This window comes from Cyprinodon variegatus, unplaced genomic scaffold, assembly GCF_000732505.1.
Source record: "Cyprinodon variegatus isolate N-32 unplaced genomic scaffold, C_variegatus-1.0 Scaffold423, whole genome shotgun sequence".
Classification (NCBI taxonomy): domain Eukaryota; kingdom Metazoa; phylum Chordata; class Actinopteri; order Cyprinodontiformes; family Cyprinodontidae; genus Cyprinodon; species Cyprinodon variegatus.
In genome coordinates this window covers 448952-472103 of record NW_015150876.1, presented here as the reverse complement: position 1 = coordinate 472103, position 23152 = coordinate 448952, and the positions used below count along the sequence as shown (strand labels likewise).

At 38.9% G+C, this 23152-nt stretch overlaps 1 protein-coding gene across 1 annotated transcript in view; it reads right to left on the bottom strand.

Annotated features, from left to right (window-relative positions):
- Window positions 1–23152, bottom strand: part of adgrl1 (adhesion G protein-coupled receptor L1) — a 47538-nt gene that overhangs the window by 17539 nt on the left and 6847 nt on the right. The window contains exons 3-12 of the mRNA XM_015388465.1: window positions 21554–21568; window positions 14534–14741; window positions 14091–14355; window positions 11843–12170; window positions 10677–10970; window positions 8812–8915; window positions 5543–5728; window positions 5336–5374; window positions 654–834; window positions 442–564 (exon numbers count right to left, since the gene is read on the bottom strand). Coding sequence (XP_015243951.1) covers window positions 442–564; window positions 654–834; window positions 5336–5374; window positions 5543–5728; window positions 8812–8915; window positions 10677–10970; window positions 11843–12170; window positions 14091–14355; window positions 14534–14741; window positions 21554–21568 — 1743 coding nt within the window. The remainder of the gene's footprint in view (window positions 1–441; window positions 565–653; window positions 835–5335; window positions 5375–5542; window positions 5729–8811; window positions 8916–10676; window positions 10971–11842; window positions 12171–14090; window positions 14356–14533; window positions 14742–21553; window positions 21569–23152) is intronic.

Here is a 23152-nt window from a genome sequence, read left to right as displayed (position 1 = left end):
AGAGGCAGAAAACAGAGGGAGGGTAGGGATGAGGGGGCCACTGAAAGAGGAGGGGAGCACGAAAGGATGATGGGGGGTTGGGAACAAGAGAGATGTGACATGGGGATAAGATGGTGGAAAGACTAAGCGCGGGAATGAGGAAAAGAAACAAGAGAGAGTGCTGAGATAGCTGTGCCAGGCTGGGGCCGATTGTAATCTACACGCCTCCCCAGCTATTCTATTAAGACTGCTGTTAAGAAACCATCAAGAAAAGAAATTGTCTCAGCGCTTTTGTTAATCTGATTAGGCTGTTATTATGAACCAATGACTAAGTCAACTGCATGCAGATTGTTTTAAGATTGCAAAAAAATGCAAATGAAAACATAACCAGTGTGAGATGCTAAGAACTGTGCCATTTTTCAGATGTAGGGGTGACCGAGAAGGGGAGTGAAGTCTGCTGACCATTCCGACTGTATTGCTTGATGGTGGAGGCTGAAAGCTGGATGGTGCTGTCACTAGCGTAATTCTGTGGGAAAGATAAATCCTGCAGGTCCATCTCTGTGTTGACAACGTGAACCTCCAGATCTGGTTGTAAAAACAGAGAGCCATAAACCCGACGCAGAGCTTCACTCAGAGGTTTGTGGTCTATTGTATCCTAATGCGTGTTTTCTCACCAACGCTGGGGGCTCGGTCAGAGAAGCGATTCCCGTACATGTTGTTAGCCAGGAGGAAAGCTCCTTTTTCCAGGACGTCCAGGAGCATGGTTGCAGTGTGAGCCTGCTCAGTGCTGTTCATATCTTGCCAAGAGTCCAGGGCCTCAGGACGCAGTAGGTTGTCTACTGTCTGAACAACCGCCTGAGGCATAAAGAAGCAGAAACATTTCAAAAATAGAGAAGTCTTAAGTTCTCTAATGTGATAAATGAAAAGATTTAGATTTACTGTAGGACTTTGCCCTGTGGACAGTAGAATCATGCATACCCACTATAAGGTACATTTCTTAGCATTAAGTCCTTTGAAGAGCAGCTAAATTAAGTATCAGTCGTGAGATTAACATTGAAGGCAGAGGATGTAGAATCTTAAAAAAAAAGGATCTATAAAGAAAACTACATTTTTCTCTTGATGCATCTTAAAAGTTTATTAAATCTGCCATAATACTGTATAAAGATAGAGGTCTATAAATAACCGATAACTAAATGTTGCTCAATTTTATCCTTTTGAACAGTTCAGTTTTATCTGTCATCTGAAACTCCTTGGGAATCTCACAGCTAAGGTAAGCATCACTAAGAGCCCATCCATTTAATGTGCATAAGCACAAAGAAAGGGCCTTTTGTCCGTCTTCTGCATTCCTTTCATGGGTATTTTAGCCCATCACGAAGGAGCCTGCAGATGGGTATCCAAACAAAACAAAAGGAGAAATACAAACTTTAATCACAAGGGGCTACGTTCCACGGAATAGACGACAAAAGATCGGAAAAAGAACATCGAAGAGGAAAGTGACTCGTCCAGCAAAATTCGACAATAAATACTGTATGTGTTGTTAAACCACCTATGCTAACTCAATTGTTTCTTTTTAGGAAATGTACGGTGCTGTAACTTCTTCCATTATTACCAATGTCTGAAACCTTCTGCTGAGACTGAAAGCAAAAAGATGAAATAAATGGGCTTTAACTGCCGTGAACACAGACAGACACAGATCTATATAGTGTGATTTGCCGTGCAACTTGTAAACATTGTGCTATATGCTAATATAAAATGATAAAGATTTTTCAAATGAAAACATTAAATTAATTAAAATACCATCTCTACTTTGGTCTTTGTTTAAAATAAGTTATGCAAACATGTAACGGAGCTCTGTAATATTAACTGCTTTCTCACACTTATGGTAAAAAGTTCCCTTTGGTTTTAAAATAATGTGATACCTGTTTAATAATTTAGAGCCACTTATTTTGAATTTAAACAGCTTTCCCACTTGTCCTATTTGGGGGGAATCTGTAGATGGATAGTTACTTAGAGGGAGATAACTTAGTGACCTTCGCTCTGCTTTTGTGAACATTATTGTTTCATTTAAAAATTAATTTTGTTATTAAGATTTTTAAAAAAGGTGTAAACAATAAAAAATAAAGTATATTTTTATGTATTTAATTTAGAAAAAGATAAAAATGCTTTTAAAAAATGTGGTACCGTAATTCAGAGCTTAGAATAAATGGTGATCTAAAATCGCATAAAAATAGTTATTACTTTTCGGTTGTTGGTTTTGCAACATTTAGCTTCCAATACCGACTACACCTGGTTATGGATGACTAATCAACAGATAGTCACTCATTAACACCTTTTTACAGCTTAACACCGTTCTCAGGAAGTGCTATTAGCTGTTAATTAGTGATCATTAATTACCAATTTTCTCCTAAATGTGCTTATACTGTGTTCGTAATGATTAATATTGTGTACAATGCGATGCAGTGCAAACATGTTTGATAAGATATTCAACTTACACGTTTACTGGTAATTATTTCCAAGAAGCTTTCAACTCTCCTGCAATTCATTTGTTATTATGCTATGTCAGACATATTACCATTCTATTTCACACTTACAATTCATTTAATGGCAATTTTGATGGTTGTATCAGCTATTCAATTTATTGGAGTAGCCTGCTTGATGAATCATGTAATTCTCTTGCTCAGACCTCTCAAAAATGAAGGATAGACTGCCGTGCAGAATAAAGAGCATTGCTGTTAAGAGAATGAATTGAGCATCAGAATGCACTTCATTCCCAGAAGAAGAAAATGGCTGAGGGTGTTTGTATGATATCCTTGGTTCAGTGGTTATTATACAAAGCTACCCTGCAGAAAGTGACAGAAAGTAATAGCCCGGTAACATTCCAAGCTGCATGCTTTGCATTCATCCTGCAGAAACGGAGATCAAAAGACGTGGGGTCAAATTACAACAGGAAGCAGAGAGGTCATGGAAAATAAAAGACTGGGTGCTGCAGAGTGCTGCATTTTATCATTACAAAGAAGCATACACAAAACCATTTTCTTGATATTAGATAAGAGCTTTCCCAAAGCCAGAGATATTGCATACATATTGAAAACGGGCAGAAGGGTGTCATAAGACAAACTGTTGCTTTTTATACTGTGGTCAAATTACATTTCTCTAGGCAACAGGTATTGTACCTTATTGTGCAATATAATGGGGCTGAGGCTGATATTAAACATACACTATAAACTCTATCACACTGCGGCAAGATTATGCTGCAGGCCAATACGATATCTTTATTAAGTGACACCAGTTCACAAATATACAAAACAAAATCCACCACTGGCAAATAAAAACTGTAAACTGATTTATGTTAATTAGAGTGAAGGTTGTTTGTCCTTCAGCATAAACCAGAATATGTAAGTGATGATTCAAAAGTCCGGACACTGACTGATTTATAAAGTGATGACCACAAAGTTATTATTAAAGTTAGGTCTGAGGTGGCTATTCAAATAATTTTGTTTTTGAAGTGTAAGTAAATTTTTTTTTTTACAAACATATATGTTTATGTATTTGTCTTTTATTGTTTATTTGGTGTATTATTTTCATTTAATTGTTCTAGATCTAAAAGTTCCTTGGTGAAAAGTCACCTTTTGGAAACATTGTTTAAAATAACCTTTGCATGGTGGGTTTTATACTTAAACATTGACTTAAACTTACTAATACATTGACCGCATTTAATTCATTCAAATGTGTTTTATTTTATTTGTTTTATGTACAGCACTTTGCAATTTCATCTCTAAAAATATCATTTATAAATTAATTTTACTTACATAGTAAATATATAATAGTGATGGATACCATATTCTCAAATAAAGGATTTAAATGAGCTAATTTGAATGTTTGTTGTAGACTTAAGATTCAGTTTACTATAGAGAATACAAGGTACAATAATTTGTATATTTTTCCAATATCGGGATTCAGTAAAATCATTTTTAAACCTCCATTTCAAGGGCACTTAAACAACAGCTTTAGCTCAGATGACTGGATAAGTAATACAAAACAGGAGATTAATCCGGACTGTATTGCTAAAGTCGAGTGCAGCTTTTAATGTACTTGATTACAATTTACTGCTGGAAAGATCTTGTTGTATCATTTTGAATATTCTGCAATTAACTGATTAAAAGTTATTTAAAGCTACAGTGTGTAATAATTACAGGGATATACAGTCAGAAATGTAATATATTATACATAACTATGTTATTTATCATCATCTATGAGCTCAGCCTCTTAACCTTAATATTTGCGTTGCCTTAGAATTCGTTATTTATAATTACATAGGAGCGGGTCTCGCAGCCATGGAGGCAGACATCTTTGCGCTACGGCAGCGCAGAGCCAACAAACTAGCGATTGCGAGATCGCCAAAACGTCACAACGATGTAGAAAAAATATTTATTATCTTAAGTCTACATGAAATCTATACCCTACACAGACTAATGAAATACTATCTGTAAAATTATCTATGTAAACAAACCTCATCACTTGAGAAGGTAGGTGATGCGGACGTCGTGGAAGACATTTTGTCCCGTAACGCTCGCCGTACTGTTGGGGGGGAGAAGCGGTGGGGGAGAGATGTTCATGTTGCTGCAGTCTGACCACTAGATGTCGCTAAAAGTTACACACTGTAGCTTTAAAGAATCTAGATTTTATTGTGCTATTTAATGGTAGTAATTTTGCAATAAAGCCTCTGTAGTGAGAAGTGACACAAGGTAGACGTCTTGGACCACTGTTTTTGTTTTCACAAAAAATGTCCCTTTTATTTTTAAGCATGCCACTATTGTCCTACATGTAATGATTCAACCAGAAAACTAGATTAGTATTAGATTATTGAACTATTTGATTAAAACTGAGAAGACTAAATGTATGGCACTTGGATCATCTTAGATTTTCAAAAGATTATCCTGTTTATAATCTGTCAATAGGAGGCATAATTAAGACTGACCGTTTCATTGATGTGCTCAAGCATTTGTCACTTTATTATTTGATAAGTGTGTTTTTGTTACCTGCCTGTCAGGCTACATTCAGAGATCGATACATTATAATAATGTTGATTTTATAGACACATATTTGTTGCATATTTTTTCTATTCACTTCGCCTTGCTATGAGTTGCAGGAAATAATAGTCAAGACTCCAGAAAGAATAACTGTTTTAACAATAAACAGAAATCTAAACAAAACAAAGATTATTCATAACACTGAGCCTGGGGAATTTCATTCACACAAACTTGTCTGCACCAGAATGTAACTTGTCTGTATAAAAATTCAGAGAACAGCTTTATTCTGGGTATGTAAAGAAGACAGGCATAAAAGAAAAATCTACCTGGATATATGCTCGACAATTCTGCTCTCGCTTCTGGAACTGGAGGGAAGAAAACAAAGCTGGGTTTTGTTAAACTGAACAAAGAGAAGATAACAAATAAACTAACAGCCTATAGCGAAATAATGCAGTTTGATTAACTTGACCTTTGCTTTCTAATTTTTGATACATGCATCCAGAATGCATGAGTTTAATTACAATTTCTATTACCTTATTGTAGTTTCGCCCTGCTGACTCTTTATTCCTGGGCTTAAGGGCTTGCAGCTGGGCATCCAGTATATCCAGCAGCTGCTCAATCAGCCGGACAGTCGAACTAATATCACCGGCTTGGATTCGTCCCCTCGTGTGGTTCACTAGCTCACTGGCTATGTTGGGAGCGTTCTCTCCACTCTTTATCTGCATAAAAGAAAGAGACAGATTTATTTGCAAATAACACACACAAGCTTCCCTCTAATATTAGGCGTTTTTGTATCGTTGTAAATAACGGCAGACCTTGCAGTACACACCATGAAGTTTTTATTATCGTTGGGTCTTTTTCACTTGCAAATTGCAGCCTTTGCAAACACACTGCAATTGCAATTGATTTTAGCTAAAAAGAGATGGTATAATGGATTCTTCCAATGGCAGTTCTTTTAAAGGTGATGCTGTTTATCCTTCAAAGCACACACATATACCTAACAAAGGATTCAGGGAGATCCATCGGCAGTGCACATGGAAAAATAACTAGAAAGTCCAATATAGCTGCTTTCAGCACATATAATGCTTAGACATTAAATTAACAACTAAGTGACTGATCTTCAGAAGGTTTGCATGTCTTAAAACAGGTGCCAAGGTGTTTGTACACGCAGATCTTCAAAGAAGGTGCAAAGTGATGTGTGTTTGCAATTCAGCAGACAGCGAGTGCAACCAATGTTTTGCATGTGTCTCTTCATGCAGATCATATTCTAATGACCAAATGGTGCAAATTTATGGATGGACGATATGCAAATGTAAACATTTACCATGTGCAAAACTGGTTTTCCTAATCAGAAAATTGGTTTTGCATCTTTTTTTCTTAGTTCTGAAAGTCATGTGCAAACAGATGCCTCTATACCAAACCTACAATATCTGCAAAATGTTGCCACAAAGGAGGCATCGTGCCAGAGGAGGAAAGATATCCTGTTTATCATAAACAATAGTAGAAAATTGATAATAAAGAAAAGTGTCTTCAGGCTAGCTGAAATTAATGCAGCATAAAACAGCAGACGATCTTTATACACTTAAACCCAGCACATGAAATTGCAAACAGATCAGGCATCAAATGTGGGCAACTTTTGTAATTGCCGGTGAAGCTGTATATCTACTTGCCACTTAGTATGTAGCCAACAGAACAACACAAAAAACAGAGCAGTTGTTGTGTTGTTTAACAATCACATGACCTATGGTTTTGTTACGCAAGCACGGCTCTTTTCTTGGATTTTTAAAACAAAATGTGGCGACATATGGCTGGCATGAAAAGGTGGCAGGCTGTAAATGACCAAAAGGGAAATGAAGAGGAGGACAAAACAAAAAAATATTTAAAAGAGAGGTCTTAATATAAGTGGAAAGCTTTGGCAAGTTTTGGGACTGGCTGGTTTCACGACAGAGGGTATCTGCTGTCTGGATTGGCGTATGTACGGTGCAGAGAAAGCCAGTCAGAGTAGACCTTGCTGAAAAACCCAGCTGCTGCATTGGAGGGAGCAGAGGAGAGTGTCTGCTCTTCCTCCTCTTCTGAGGACTCAGAGCCCTCAGTCTATGCTCTCTGAAAGGGTTTTTAATCATTGCCTGACCTTGAAATTACAGTGAAATATGGTTTGGATTCTCTTAATGGTGTTATTGCTGTTATAATTGTTGTTTATCTAAACATTATATAATCAAAATATTAAACTTTTCTTGAAAGGGAATAAATAATGTATAATATTAAAATAACATTTTGATATTAATGTAATGTAAAAATCTAAAAGGACAAAAAAAATTGAACTTTGACTAACACGGACAAAGAAATGGTTATACATTTAATTAAATTTGCAAGGAGACCATCAGTAAGATGATTGGCTGTGTTTCTATGATTTTGTATTTTAAATGCTGGTCATAACAGGTCAGATACATTTGAAAGCCAATATGTAGGTCTAGCCATAAATGAGATCAAGTTGGTTACTAACCCAACATCACTTAATGTGTAATTTGGACAAGTCCAAAAACCATGCAAAGTGATTAACCTTTATTTTAGGAATCACAAAATTAGGGCGGGTGGCCAAAAAAGTTAACTCTACGCATTACTTAAAACAAATAAAAAATGTTTTTGAAAAACAAAAGAGGCTGCAAAGAGACATGGAGCTGAGTATGTGTGCGCATGTCTTAACAACAGGGATATTTAACTTCCTCAATGTAATAAAATGTAATAAAGTACAATTATGTTTCATGATGTTTTCATTTTTGTTCATAGCCCTTTGAGATAGGCTACATTTAAGCTCCTGGTTCATCTGTTTTGTTTGTTTTACTGCCTGCTTTTATCATGTTTTTATCTTTTTTTGCTTTTATTCTGCTTTTATTTTCCTATCATTGTATTGTTTTGATAATTATCATCTCCATCTCCATTGCTTTGAGCATCATCTTCCTTTAACTACCTCCGTAACATTTACTGTAGCCTGTAGGCCTGTAATTCACAAATTGTAACGGAAAAGGAACAATTCAGTTTGCACGTCGTAATATTTGCAAAACAATCTTAGCAGATCATCTGCCAAACATTTATATGTCTGTTATATATAACTGTTAAAATCTGTTATTGCAAATACTAAAAAAAATGCTCTTGTTATTTAGATTCTTTGAAGATCAGGTCTAAGTATAAATGCTTATGGATCAGCACAAGGTTTTAATGTTTAGTGTCTGCACTGGTGTTATTTATAATTAAAATCAGACGCTTCAATTTGAATGGACTTTTAAAAACCCCTAGTCTTAGTTAAGTTATTGATAAAGTGAACTTTTGTAATCAGTAAAAGTTTGAACATGTCCACAAACATCTGAACAAATCCTCTCTTTCATTAGTTTAGCTCTTAGGAAACAGAAATATTTTTGGTACTATTACCGCTCCTAAAAAAGACAAAGTTTATTTTCTTGTAATGTAATATTTTCGCTTCTTTCCTTTGTTATTTTCATATTTTTATTTAACGATAAAGATAAAATACAAAGATAAAAATACAAGCCAATCTTCGCTGGAATTGGACAGTAGACATATAAAAAAAACTGCAGGCTAGCATGAATCTAATTATATTTGTGGGCAAAAAAAAGAAGTTAATTAAGCATTATGAGCACATGCCTTGTAATAAAGGATCTCTATTTTAATCAGGAGAGCCTTGGAGATATGTTAATGTAATGTCAGATGTGGACAGGAAAGGTGTCCAGGTGAGAGGGGCAGAAGAAAGGGACGGACCCCTGACCAGGGATGTGGCTTCAGGTCTCACCTTCTGTGCCACCTGGTTGACCCAGGGGGAGGTGCAGTTACTTAGGTCAGGACCCCGTGGGTTCCAAATGACCTGATCCGCCAGGCACTGGAACGAAGCAATACCTGGAGAAAAAGCAGCGGGAGAGAAAGAAGGGTGGAGGGGAAACGAGAGACGATAAGCATTAGATGACTGCAATTAAATGGAACAGTGTGAAGGAGAAGGATGAACAGGGAGCGTGTGATAGTTTTAACCTGAAAGAATTAAGCAGAATGAATTTTAAATATGTAAGACTCAATGTTTGAAGAAGAGTGTGAAGAAATAAAAGGAAGGAGAGTGAAAGAGAGATTTGAGGCTGAATGAAAAAGGTTAAATAGCAAGTGAAAACAGGAGTAAAGAGGGAGGAAGCCAGACTGTATTCTTTCACATCACATAATATTTCATCTCTGAACACAGTCACACATAAAGAACATCAGATATGATTCCGCACTGTCGAATAATAACACCTGACGGAAGCGTGTGGCTTCTACAGAATCTTATTTCCACTCTGGTGTTTTTGTTCGGTGTGAGGGTTCAGAGGAAGGACACCATACAGAGACAAAACCGGGGAGGGGTCTATCTGCTGCTGCTGCTGCTAACACAAATACCTAACATCAAGTCACAAAGACAAGGCAGAGGAAAAGAGGATGGGGACCACACAGGACAAAAAGGGAAGCAATTGGACAAGCATAGATGACAGAGATAACGATGAAATGCTTCGTAGTCATAGCGGGATCATAGCAGATGTGGTTTTCTTTCATCTGCTACTTTCTCACTGTCTCCTGCTGATTTATTTTTTTTACCTTTAGCATTCAGCTTTTCTTTATATGTTTTTCCAATACAGAACAGGTTTAAAAAGTAAACTAAGATGAGGACTACATCTGCTTCTAAACACCTAGAAACAATAAAATCAATTGAAGGAGGAGGAATCGAGGACATGTCTTTGTGTGACTTTTTTGACAGGTAGACGTCTTTAAGTACATCGAATAGCAGAAAGGAAAGTAAAGCCAGTGTTGTGTGGCCTTTCATTTGATTATGTGCCACTTTCAATCAGCTCTGATTCCATGGGAGATGAACCTTTCATTTGTGGAGGATGAGTTTTTATCAGTGAGTCCTTAGAGACTGTGCACACTGGTGAGACCAACACAGGGACAGAAGGAGGCTACAACGGAAAAAAAAACAAGCAGGAGAGCACAAACATACTGATGGCTTGGGAATGTGCAAGAATATATATGGTAACAACCCACAAGTATGGAAGACAGGGTTTAAAACAAAATTGTTGCAATTATACATAGTGCCTTGCAAAGGTATTCATACCCTCTAAGACTTTCAGCATTAGTTATGTTAAAAACCAAAGTAGATATAAATCTGAACACTGTAAATTACAATTATATTTACTCCAGCTTTACTTTTAAGCCTAATACTGGAAGGAACCTACAATAGTTAGAGGCTAAAATAGACTCTTATCACCTTCCAGAGCTAAAAGGTTTAGATCCAACCATTCTGATTTATTATTATGGCCTAGTCAAAGTCCATCTATATCCAGGCTGGAAATCTAGAGCTAGATAAATCTGCTGGCATCTATGTTTGTCAGCTTTTTCTAGTGCAGGATGTCAAAGGCAGGTTTTTAAACAATGCTGAATGCAAATTCATGAAACTCTTCACAAATTTTCATTTGTAAGTCATTTCAAAACTTGTACCTTTCTTTTTCTCTGCACAATAACAAATAACCTTAGATTGGTCTATTACTATCATGAAATCCCTGTAAAATAGTTTCAAGAGAAGAATGCCTTTGAAAGACTTTCAGCATAAGGACCCTTTAAACAGAAATGTGCTGCTATCCTCACCCAAGGATCCTTTAGGACAAGGACGATCAACAGTTTCCCCTCGCTGAGTGGTTGGCCACTGGATACCCCGGATGAGCTTAGTCTCACAAAAATACCGTTGTGGGCCTTGAGGAGGGGGAGGTGGCCGACGAGTGACGGGTACCGTGGCTGTGATTGGACGGAGATCAGGTTGCTTGTTAATGGAGCCGATTGGGCGTGAGGTGGGGGCCAGAGGACGTATGGTAGAGGGACTGGCACTGGAGGTGAATGGTCTAGCTGGTGGAGTTGGGGTCACTTGAGTGGTGGTCAGAGGGCCTGAAAATGAATCAAAGGGCAAATTAAAATTTTCAATCCGAAGAAAATCTGTGGAACATTTATAATAAATCAAAAACAAAATTAGACATAAAAATTAAGAAACACAAGACATATGTGTTTGAATGTAAAATGTTCCTCAGAAGCTTAGTTCAAAACCCAGCAATCAGGGTAACAAACAACTTTTAAACCTCTTAACCACTCTCCAAAGCAATAGTAGGCAGGGGAAGAAAAAGCAGCATTGCAATTCAGAGATAAATCAATAATTTATCAAATGCATCATAGAAGTCACCATCACTAACAACCAACCCTGATGCGAAGATAAAAAGCCAGACATCAAAACTACAAAATCCTATCAGATCAAAGCCAGAGATGTCGTGCAGCTCTGCAGCTGCTCATTCCTCTCTTTAACTAATCAAACCGTCTTACTAGTTTGTATGTAATTTAGAACTACAGCACATCTCAACCATCCTCTCAAAATAATGATATAACCAAAACAAAATGCCACGCCCATTTCAACATTCCAGTTTATCAGGCTGGTGATGAGTTTTTTTATTATTCATTACACACTGACGTTGATATGAGGTGCCACTGCAGTTGTATGGGAAAAAGCTTCTCCATGTTGCTGCCATGCTGGAGGATAATTTACTATCTGAAGCTCCCAATTTAGAGAAACATTCTACATGAACTGCCTGATGGCTTCTCAGATGAAGAGAAATAGCGTTGTGGGTCAGAGTTAAATATTTAAGCTGTTACTTAAAGTGTTTTGCAAACTTAAAAGGACCATCTGAGAGACAAAACACAGGTTCTTGCTAAAATATTTAATTGGAGCACATTATCTGTTATTATATGCTTTTCTTGGAATCATTCCTTACCGGTAGTGGGGTCTGGTGGTCCGAATTCAAGTGGGTAGCGTAGGACATTGTAGTTGTTCCAGACGTAAAGCTGGTTGTCTCGAGGGTTGTAGTCCACAGATGATATATACTGGTAGGGATTTGGGAAAGCAATGTTGACTGGCTCCTCACGCGCACGGTTTGTGTTGTAGGCGTACATCAACAGGTCGCCGCCTGCTTCGCTGTCGTCGTCCTGGTAGACTGACCGCACCGCATAAAGAACGCCACAGGCCATAAAGGCGTTGGAAGCCATCCTCTTGTCGAAGCTTGTCTCCCAGGTGCCTTCAAAGCGAAGTGTGTAAGGGTTAACCTGCAGAAAGAACATTAATAAAACTATGGGATCTTTGGTGATGAACCAACACAAAGCAATGCATCATTGTGATAAGGATGGAAAAAGCACTGAACTTCTTACAAATCCAAACTGTTCCGTGCCTATATTTTTTCATGGGGGAGTGTTGGCCTAGTGATTAGAGCAATGCACTTGCAATCTGAAAAGGTTGCAAGTACCCAGTTCAATCCCCAAAGCTGGCAGTCTGGGTCTCTGAGCAAGGCCCTTAACCCCACACTACTCCCCTGGCACCACAGTGGCAGCCTACTGCTCCCCGGAGGGGATGGGTTAAATGCAGAGTTATTTTTCACCATTGTGAGATCAATAAATTTAAATTTCTATCCTTTCTAAATACACATATTTGTTGATTTATTTAATAACTTTGTCAATTATTGGTATAAAATTTTGTAAACTGTAGTAAGACTATAGTCTTTTTTGCGAAAAAGCTTGATCCAAGTTAGCAATTTTAAAGCCCTGCCAAGGAAGGGTGATTTCTAAAAGGTCCAGACTACATTTGGAGTTTCTTAGAAATATGATTTAATTCACATTAGATTGGAGGAGCATATGGTGTCAAATCTTTTGCAGCTTTTATCAATCTTTTCTCTGGGATTTTCCAATATTACGTTTTATTCATCTTGCTTTAAACTTTGATCAGCTTTCCTGTTCCTGGTAAAGAAAACAACACCATAGCCTGATGTTGTCACCACCATGCTACACAATAGTAGCTGCAGTGCAGAGTTTTCTATGGATACCCGAAATGATCTCAACTAAGCAGAAAATCTTTTTTTCAGATGTTTGTTGTGTAGATTACAAGGCTAATGACATATTGTAAGTTTGAGTCTGTTGTTTGACTTGCAAATGTGCTGCTTTATCTGCAGATCTTTGCAGCCTCTCCAGAGTTAGGACGACTTTTTCTTTAAAACCACTTGAGTTAAATGCTTGAATATTTAATTATATATGTAATGACTTTATACAATATAAACATTTTACTTTCTTTATCAGTGATGAAGGTGTTTGTTTTTTTATGCAGGACTTTGATAAACATTTGGCTAAGCAATTAAGTTTTCTTTTCACAATTATGTACTTTTTAGTGTTGATCATTTTCATAAAAATCCCTATTAAAGTTTATGGCTCTTTGCTAGTTCACATGTTTTTGTCATTTAATTTATGCTGAAATTATTTCAGTAAGCATATTAAAATCAGCTTCAGGGTTTAGAAATCCATAATCCGGTAAACATCTGAAAATCCACTCAGGTTTAAAAAACTTAAAGAATAATTCTATAGAGTAAATATTAAGCAGAGGAAAGCAAACCTATTAGTCTAAGTATTGTTTATGAGGAGTGCTGCAGAAGATAAGATATATATTTGAAAACAAACCAACAGCAGGTATAAAAATAATATAAATCATTCAGCTCTTCACTCAGTGATCCAATTTTGAGATTATTTTGCAAACAAAGCAAAAGTGAGGCATCCTGGGATTGTCAAGGATAAGGGCATCCTTTTAGGTCATAATATCTCCAAAGTCCAAATAATTTGTTTTTCAGTGGAGATACAATGCAAAACAAATCAAATACTAATCTTGCTAGCAAAGACATTTCTTGATGGTGGGATTTACAATGTGACCCAAAATATTTCTGATGATATTTATACAGCTCCATTTGTCAGACAGCAGGCTTTCCATATCTCATCTGTCAGTGCATGCTTGTAATCTCAGAAAAAGTTATTTCACTCTATTGACCATCCGCCTGACCACGCAGATGAAATTTCTGGATAATCTAATCCTACATTTGCAATCCATATCCCTTTCCTTGTGGTGCACCACAGGTAACCTTTGAGCGGGTGTCAGCATTTTTCTTTTTCAGGCACCCTTTCTTTCCTTGTGGTGCACCACTGCTCTCCCACCTGGCTGACCACCAGTCGTCCGTTGTTGGATTCAGTGGCGTATATCACCCAGAGGCCATTTTCATCCACGGCGAGGTCGATGTCTGACTTTCCTCCCCAGCGGTACGGGGAAGTGTCGTGATAGTTGGCATTTGTGACAATGGCTTCACCGCTTTTGATGCGCGTACGTAGGTCATATTTGACAATGTTTCGAGTGCGTTCTTTGTTGTAAAATACTGCACCGTCGTATACAACAAAGCCTGTGCCGTCCACTCTGTTTGGCAGCCTGTGATAAGAATAAAAAGGGATTAATAAACACGTATATGTGGGGCCGTGCAATGCAGAGGTTCCATTCCAGTTCCACAGGGGTACATTCAACTATTCCTACAGTATATTAAAAAATAGTTATTCAGTACTGCAGCAGATGCCATTTGATCATCCAAGGCAGTGAGCAATACACTCACTTGTAGGTAGTTGTGGCTCGGTTCTGTTTAAAGTCTTCCCAGGAGGCGTACTCATACAGCATGTCTGTGCGGTAGGGGGTCCAGGGCATGACATACAGACGGTCCCCAGACTGCAGAGGGTCCTTACACCAAGCCCCCGCCTGGTGCTCAGCTTCCTGCTGAGAGCTGGGCACCTGCACCCGCAGCAATGTCCCAGGGCACACAAAAACTGGAGTAGAGTGGCAAAAAATAAAAAAATTAAAACAATTGGACAAAAGTGAAGACAAAGCATTGCAATGATGATAGTTTTCATGGAGATGGTAGGTGTGAGAGAGAGTGAGAGAGAGAAAAAGACTAGAATATGAAGGAAGATGAAGAGAGGTAGTGAGGGCTAAAGAGAAAGCTCTAAGTAGATAAAAGCAAGTATAGAAATGAAAAGACTAAAGAATAGCTGGAGAATGGCTGAGAGAGATAGAAATAAGGTGGTGAACATTATCAGATTTGAAATGAGGGAACACATAAAAGCCCATTTAAAGAACTTGAGCATTATGTTCAGAAAACATTTGAATATGATGAATGGGAGATTTCTGGCTGCACTCGCCGCTTAGATGTGGTCCATAATTTAATTTAACTTGGCCTACTTTTTATTTGATTGTGCATTTTCTCTTTTAAAGGGCCTTCACTTTTTCGCTCTGCACCTGGGTATTCAAAGAATAATTGTGGAGATTGTTTTATTAGATTATTCATTACTTAAATTTGGCTCTCAGTCAAGAGTAATGCCTCCATGACAAAAAGAAAGCATCCTGGGGTAAAAATGTGAGGTTGCATGAGCCTCCCCTCTCTTGTCATTTTACACATAAAGTAAGACACAAACAACATTCTCAGTCACAAACAGACATTGAAGCTCACTGAAAAAGGTAGATGTGTGTCCATCTACCAAACAGACACACATGCACACTGCATAGAGACATTGTCCATTTTGGACAGGTGGAGGTCATCCATTGGGGACTGTTGTAAATTGGCTGTCTGATGTTGTGTGTCCAAGGCTGCCAAGGGATCTAACTGGTGTGTCAGGTTATCTATGAGGAAACCTGTGGACATCCTCAGCATTCTGGCATCACAGGGGTCCCGGCTATAGAAAGCAGCAAGGGACAAGGGAGTTCCAGAATTGGAAGCTCTACAGAACAAAACAGATGAATGGTCCCCATGTATTCCATTACCAGTTTATCTATGTGTCTCGGGGGCTCATGGTTGCAGCAGAACCAGACACCTGCTGGTCACCTCATGATTGAACGCATCCCTGAACTAATTAGATACTGCAGGGACATTTGGACACAGACAGCACACATCGAATCGCAGACAGACTGAGACGGTTGCCATTCACACAGGGACACCACACAAGCCTCCACACACAAGCCTACACAGTTATACATATCCTGTCAAACTGCAACAGTTTGAGTGACGGATCAGTCCAGGCTCAAACTGTCTTGAATATTGCATGGATTCTGGGAAAAGAGGAGAATCCCAACAGAGAGGATGGAGGAGTAAATCAAGGCTACCGGAAATCCAGCTCTCTCTTTGTGCTTTCTGGTGTTCTGCTGCTGGTAGTGGCTGGTGATCTGTGCTTCTGAGTCTCCTAGGAATCAGCCTGTTCTGTCTGAAGGGTCCAACAGGAATTGAGACTGCCAGCCAAACAGGAATCTAATCAGTCAGGCACAAACAAACACCAAATAAAGACCGTTTGCAGGCAGGAGGCTTGTCATGCTCCATTGTTGAACCAAAATCTTTGCCTGAAAGTGTTGAGGCTTAAAATGTTTGCTTTGTAGATACAATTGTGAGTGAATGAAATATGTCAGTTATTGATAATAGTGTCAAATACTTTAAAGAAAGGCTAAAACTATGATTTTTAACTACAGGTAATACAGTAGAAGTTACCAGTGAGATAAACAATCATCAGACGTAGGGTACTTCCTAAAAAATACAAGCGTGACATAGCGTGAATTGTAAAATAAACAGCAAAAAGACTTGATATGTTGGCAACCAATAAACAACACTGTGCCTCAAGGTAGTATATAGGATACAGGCAAACAAATAAGCAAGCCAAATTCTTTTATCACTTTACATGCAGGCATTCAGCTACAACTAAATGGAAAAAGAAAGTATCACTTTCTATTTAACTGCCTAAAGCAAAAATATAGTCACAGTTATTAAGTCAAATTTTAATCACGTTTTGAGAACTTAAAACATTGCACTAACGCAATGTTTATGTTGGTTTCTTTTAGTTTGAATCAGACATTAAAGATTGTCAAGAAAGTAAAACAAAACTTTTTTTTCACTCAAAAATCCTGTGTGACAATATTATGTGAACCATTACACCAAAGCTCTTTGATGTGGATCAAATTATTTGCATTCCATACTTTATGGTTCATCAGTCCACTAATTCAGGAACCCAGCAGAGACCATGTGTGTTGCTCCTCCATGACCTTCTCTGTCTTCCTCCGCCTCTTTCCCAGCAATCATTGTACATTGGTTGAATCTAATGAACTGGTGGTGGGGTTGGCTCAATGTCAAAGGGTCTCATCAGCGGCATCTAAGCTGCATCCACAGAGCTTGAGACTCGCACAAATGCTCTTACTCACACATTCACATGGCAGACAGAAAGAGTGGCCACGCTTCACATCCTACAAACCCTGCCTGGGGGGCTTCATTAAGTCTGACCAGCACTCCCCAGTTTTCCCCGGCTGCTTTCCTGTTTACCGACTCTTCTTGGCTTTCTTTACTTTGCTTTCCTCCCAATTGTAACTGTGAAGTGTTTAACAGCAGGAGCTGGAGCAGCCGAACTCTGGCTGCAGAGAGGTATAGTAGGAGAGGATATTATGACCACAGAATGAATGAGGTATTAGGAATTAGGCAATAAGCATTAGGCATAAATCTTGAGATTAGGCATTATCCTAGTCTGGGTAGATCAGGTTAGCTTCCGCAGAGCCATCTGGATTATGTGAGATGGATAAATAGATTAATTCCTCCTTGGCTACGGAAATCTTGGACTCGTGATCATTTCAGTGAAGCTATCATGCAGCACACGCACAACACTTTTTTTTTACCCTAAACCGGCCAAATGACTAATGAAACTTACCTTATCAGGGATTAAAATACAGGCTGTAGCTAGCCCACTCAAGCTTGCAATTACCACCACACAGGCTGCGAAATGCTGCTGTATTAATTGAGTATTTATCTCTATAATTCCTTTCCCAGGCACAGGTCAGATTTTATTTGTCAATATGAGGCCCCTGTATGAAACACTGAAAGCCCAAGAACTTTCTGGAAAATGACAGCAAAAGCCTCCCATTAGTGCCATTCGTGATCGACTGGTAAAAGTGAACACTGACAGCTTTTGGCTAAATTTAGATCTTTCATTTTGGCTGTTGCCTGCAGCCCATGCTGTTTTCATATTTGATTTGACAGCATCTTGGTGATGGCTAATGCTCCACTTTGATGATCTGAACACCCCCTGCCAATGAATGGCAGTGTATTTCTTAAGTGGTGTGCTTTTCCTTTACCTACAAGAAACGTAGGTTTTTTCTCGCCAATGCATTTGCTTGTCCAGTCTGTAGTGGTCCACTCAAAAAACTGACTGCTGTGGCCATGCTGTTCTAATTGAATTCCCCACCTGTTAGTGGCAGGTGCCGCAAGTACTCAGCAGGGGGCAGAATGGAGCATGTCATGCTAATCTGCATCCTTGCTTGGACTGTTAATTGGCGTGCATGAGTGTTTGCCGTTAAACTGATTGCATGTGCTTGAATTTATTCAAAAATTAGTGTGTATGTGTATCTTCACCTTGGTGAATGTGTGCAAATGTGTTGCATGCTTGTTTGCACTGAACAGAAGAAACAGAGAAGAAAGCAGAAAGAGGGATGTAAGCATGTTCTGTTGTGCACAAAAAGAAGAGGAGTGGAGTAAAAGAGTAAATAGGTTATTTCCTGTAAAATCAGAATCAGGAGTGAGTTAATTTGCTGGGGAGTGATAAAGAGTGATAAAAGAAGAGAGGTATATGAGGAAAGAAAGGGGAGGGGGGCTCCCATTGAGTTTCCGCTTCCTTTTAGACTATACTGGGTCAGGTCTTAGGAATAAAATCACAGTACAGAAAAACATAAACAAACATACACTCTGAGACACACACTTTCTTAGACAATGCATGCAAGAACACACCATCCAGACAATGGAAGAGGAAAGTTTTAAAACTTTATCAACTCAAACACTAACCCCAGATAATACCCTTAACTGAGACCAAAACAAATATATATATATATATATATATATATATATTGAAAGTATTTTGAAAGTATTTACTAACTCTGTGTGAAGCTGAAAATATAAAGAACAGAGGGGCATACTGTATTCTGGATAAGGCTTAAGAGGTGGAGCAACAACGAGCCTCCCTGTTAGTAATGTTAGTCTCTTAAGCTGCCTCCTCTCCTCACTCTTGCTCTCAGTCTTCTAGAGGTTTTTTCTTAACGTTTTTTCTTAAAGTCAATTAGTTATTTTTTCTTCATTCCTAAGCTCACTAATTTACCCCTCTTTTCCCCAAACATTAAAATAGCAATGATTCCTACATGTATAGTTTGGATCTCTTAACCATCCCCTATCTCCCTACGTCAAAAAAGTGTGTCTGCAGTACCTTGGTCACATGACCATGCTTGTGTGTGGTGGGTCATTCTTAATGAGGGGATGCTGCTAGACTCTACGTCTCTATAGCAACTGCTTGTTCTCTCTTTTTTCCATTCACAGCCATTCTTTGTATTTTTCTGTCACACAGCACTCTGTTTTCTCACTTATTTCCTCTCACTTTTTCAATCGGCACACAGAAAGCCTTTTATTTAAGCTAGGCTTTGTCCTGCATATAAAACCTTCCTGTTGATAATAGGATTTTTAACTGTGTTCGAATAATTATTAAATTGTTTGCTTGTCCTTCGTTTGGAGTAAACAAAATGGGGTAAAGTAAACACTATTTTGCCCTGCCAACACTGTTAAAGTAGATACCAGGATAATTTTGGCACTCGTAGAGGGTAGGGTGAGAAAAGGGACAGAGGAAGTGATGGGATGGAAGAGGCAGCTGTAGGCGGTATAGTCTTAATATGGACTGACAGCAGGTAGACCGATAGCGGATACTTAAATTATTACATCATCACAGAAACTTGAACATCATCGGGAAAACCACTCTGTCATTCCACAGATCAATTAGGGATGATTAATTCCACAAATAGCAGGAAACAGAAGTCATTCACATTCAAAGAATTTAAAGACATTCAACACCAGTGGAGAAATGTTTGAAGATAAACATTGGCTGGAGTGCAAAGGAAATAGGTTTTTCCTTTGAGTGTTAGTGGGTGGAAGAATGGTGAATAAATACAATCAGATTGGTGAGGTGAAAGCAGGAGGAAAAAGGATCTGTAGCTCTCTACGTCACTACAAGCTTGATAAAAGTGAGGTGAAATAGCTGCTTGAGGTGGGAAAGAATGTAGACAATGATTCATGTTAATAAAAGCCACAGATGTAAGAACAGACAAAGGAGTCCCTTAACCAGTTAATGACAGCTGAAATGAGACTTAATTCCTCCAGCTCATGGATCCTGCCATGGTGCATGGGAAAGGGACGGTCAAGAGTGACGCTGATAAGAGAGGGATTCAGAGAAGGTAGAGAAGGTGAGGACCTGGAAGGGGGAGTAGAAGCTCATTGGGAAGCTAGAAATATCTGCAACTATTGTTGCTCTGACCTTGAACAGGGTCAAGTCTATCTTTTGCACTTTAAGAATTCTGTGATTGAGGTGCATGGCTGTGCTGATTGGAGCTCTTTAAAAGTGCTTTGGAAAGGCTCAGGCAGCATCAGAGAGGCCATTTTACGAAGCTGAAGGGCTCCCTACAGAGGATACATCTCCCTCCCCCATCCCCGCAACTCTTCTTAGTCACATGAGGAACCAGAAGAGATGGACTAAAGAAGATGATGGTTTAAGGTGTAAGGGACTACCTGGGGGCACATATGTGTTAACAATAAATAAATCAGAAACAGTATGGTAAAGAAGGGAGTGCGAAGAGAACTGCAAAAGATCTTCAAAGAAGCCTGTGGCTTTTTGTAATGGCCAGGTGCAATCTGAGAGATAAACCAATTATACTGGAAAGGGGGAGAGCAAAAAGAAGGAAGGATCGAAAATACAACATAAAAAGATGAGCTGTAAGTAGGTGGAGAGTGGAAGCGAGGTATTCAAATGTAATAATTATCATTTCAAAAGAATTAATATGGACAGAATGAGAAGGATGCTGAAGTACCTGAAAATGGGATGCAGTTAACAATAATATGAAAGCAAGTTAGTCTAATTACTGAGTTATCCTAACACTACATTCTCCCTCCAGATTACTAAAAACAATACACTTAATGTTAGTCCTGGAAAGAAAAAAGAAAAGAGAAAAAATAAAAAGATACAATATGGATAAAAGGAGCAGTTGAGTAATATAATTAAAGATGGTGACTTTCTTTTTTCTTAAATCTACAAGGACAGATCTATGTGGGACAGAAAAATCAGAATCATGGGGAAAAGCTATTATAAAATGTTTGAGGCAACAGTGGCAGGATGAAGTTTTTGTTTAAGATGGAACAATGGACAGACTTGGCACAAAAAAAATGTGATTATGCTACTTTTTAAAAGGCTAAATGATGCAGCCTAATTTATCTCTCATAAACACTGAACTGACCTGAAATTAGCTTTTTTGTGTGATTGTTCATGTATATGAGTGTGTTTTGGTAGTCAGGGTGTTCGTCATCAAAACCAAGGAGGAGATCTAGAAGGATTTTAGAGTTTTGGTTACAGAAGAAAGGAGAGGGAGGCGATTAGAGACTGAGAAAGAAAAGGAAGGGATATCAACATCAAACATGACCACTACACAGGGTGCAGGGTTAGGAAGGAACAGGGAGAAGGTAGAAGGGAGTAGGAGAGGGAAGAGGGAGGAAGGGGCGAGCTGTGGTTGTTATGTTCATTGTGGACTTTACCTTTTTGATCCACTTCTATTCAAGCATCGGAAAAAAAGGAGAAAGAAGGAGACAGAGAGATAATACAGAGAGACAGGAAGAAAAAGAGAGGGAAAGTAAAGAGAATGAAAGGAAAAAACAGATGCAGGAAAAAAAAGAGAAAATTGAGATTAAATAAAACGCTGTCCTTTCTCTTACGCTCTGTTTTTTTTAAAGCAAGTTATCTGTCTGCGTTATGGTTGGCTACTCACATAAAGGATGGCTTGAATGGAAAATGAGAAGGGGCAAAATGGCCTGACCTGGGTTTTAATCTTTTTCCATTTCCTTTCACATTTATCAATAACCCCTCCCGACAACACAATCCACCCAAAGCACACACTCTCAGCCCCAGCTTCACCCATCTTACCACGATACCCCTTCCTTCCCCCCTCCCGTTTTCCCTTTGCGCCATAAGCACAGCTCCAGAAAACCTGTTTGAGAGAGAAACCCAGCGGAGAGCATCGCAGGCGTTGTTCTGGTTAGCTGTGAAAAGGAAAACACAGAGAAAGGCAGAGCAGAAGACAGAAAAATGGCAGATGGAGAGGTGGTGATGAAGCTATCTTTCTGTGACCAGTTGTCTTTTGAGAGTTTAGGAAACCTTTCTCACTTGCTTTATCTCCTTGCATAGTCAACGTTCACCTTAGAGTAGTTTCTTGACCCAAAGAAAGCGGTTCTTCTGGCCTTACTTGATTTATAGAGCCAGAGACGCTTGCCATAGAGACTGGCAAAAAACACTCAACCCATCGACCATCCAATCAGTGGGGAGCTCCAGGCTTGCCTGGCCGAGACTGGCTCATCAAAGAAATAGAGAACAAACAACAAGGGGAAAGGGAGGGCTTGACAGAGTGGAACGCCTCAGAAACACAGTAAGAGACCAAGAGGCAAAGCCAGAGAGGGTGTGTGTCAGTGAGTGTGGGGGTTTGGATTAGGACAAGAGAGGGATAAGAAAAATGTCTACAGTGAGCTCATAACACACAAATCAATAGATGTGTGTGCTGAATCACAGTGAGGCCTCAGCTGGCACTAACAGGTAAAGTGTGGGTCCCTAGATATCCATGATGGTGTCAGATGGGGACTACATGATGTACGTACTAGAATCTCAGCTCCTCCTTCGAAATTATAGCACCTTCCCTGTGTGTTTACACAGCCAAAAGTGCTGTGTGCGAGTAAATCTGTGTTTTCCAAGAAGAGGCTTGTCAAAAGTCACATGGCTGTCAGATCCCCACTGTGGGTGTGATTGTGGTGTATATGTCACATGTAGTCTTGCGTCTCAAGGGATTCCTGCAGTATGTCACAACACCTCCCTGGGTTGCCCATCATGATAGTAAAAGAATGAGAGAAAGACAAGATTAACTAAAAAAGACAAAGAAACATTTGGGGAAAAACAAAATAGCCTAAAACCGCCTTGATCCCTGACACTGGCATAATGAGCATCATGATTTACATTTATCATCTCATCGCAAGATCAAACCAGACACAATAATAATCACAATATCTGAGACTAAGAAACTTTGGACCAATTTAATTGTTGAAGGGTGAGAACTGGAAAGCAGGGCTGCAAAGCCAGTCAAGGTGTGATAG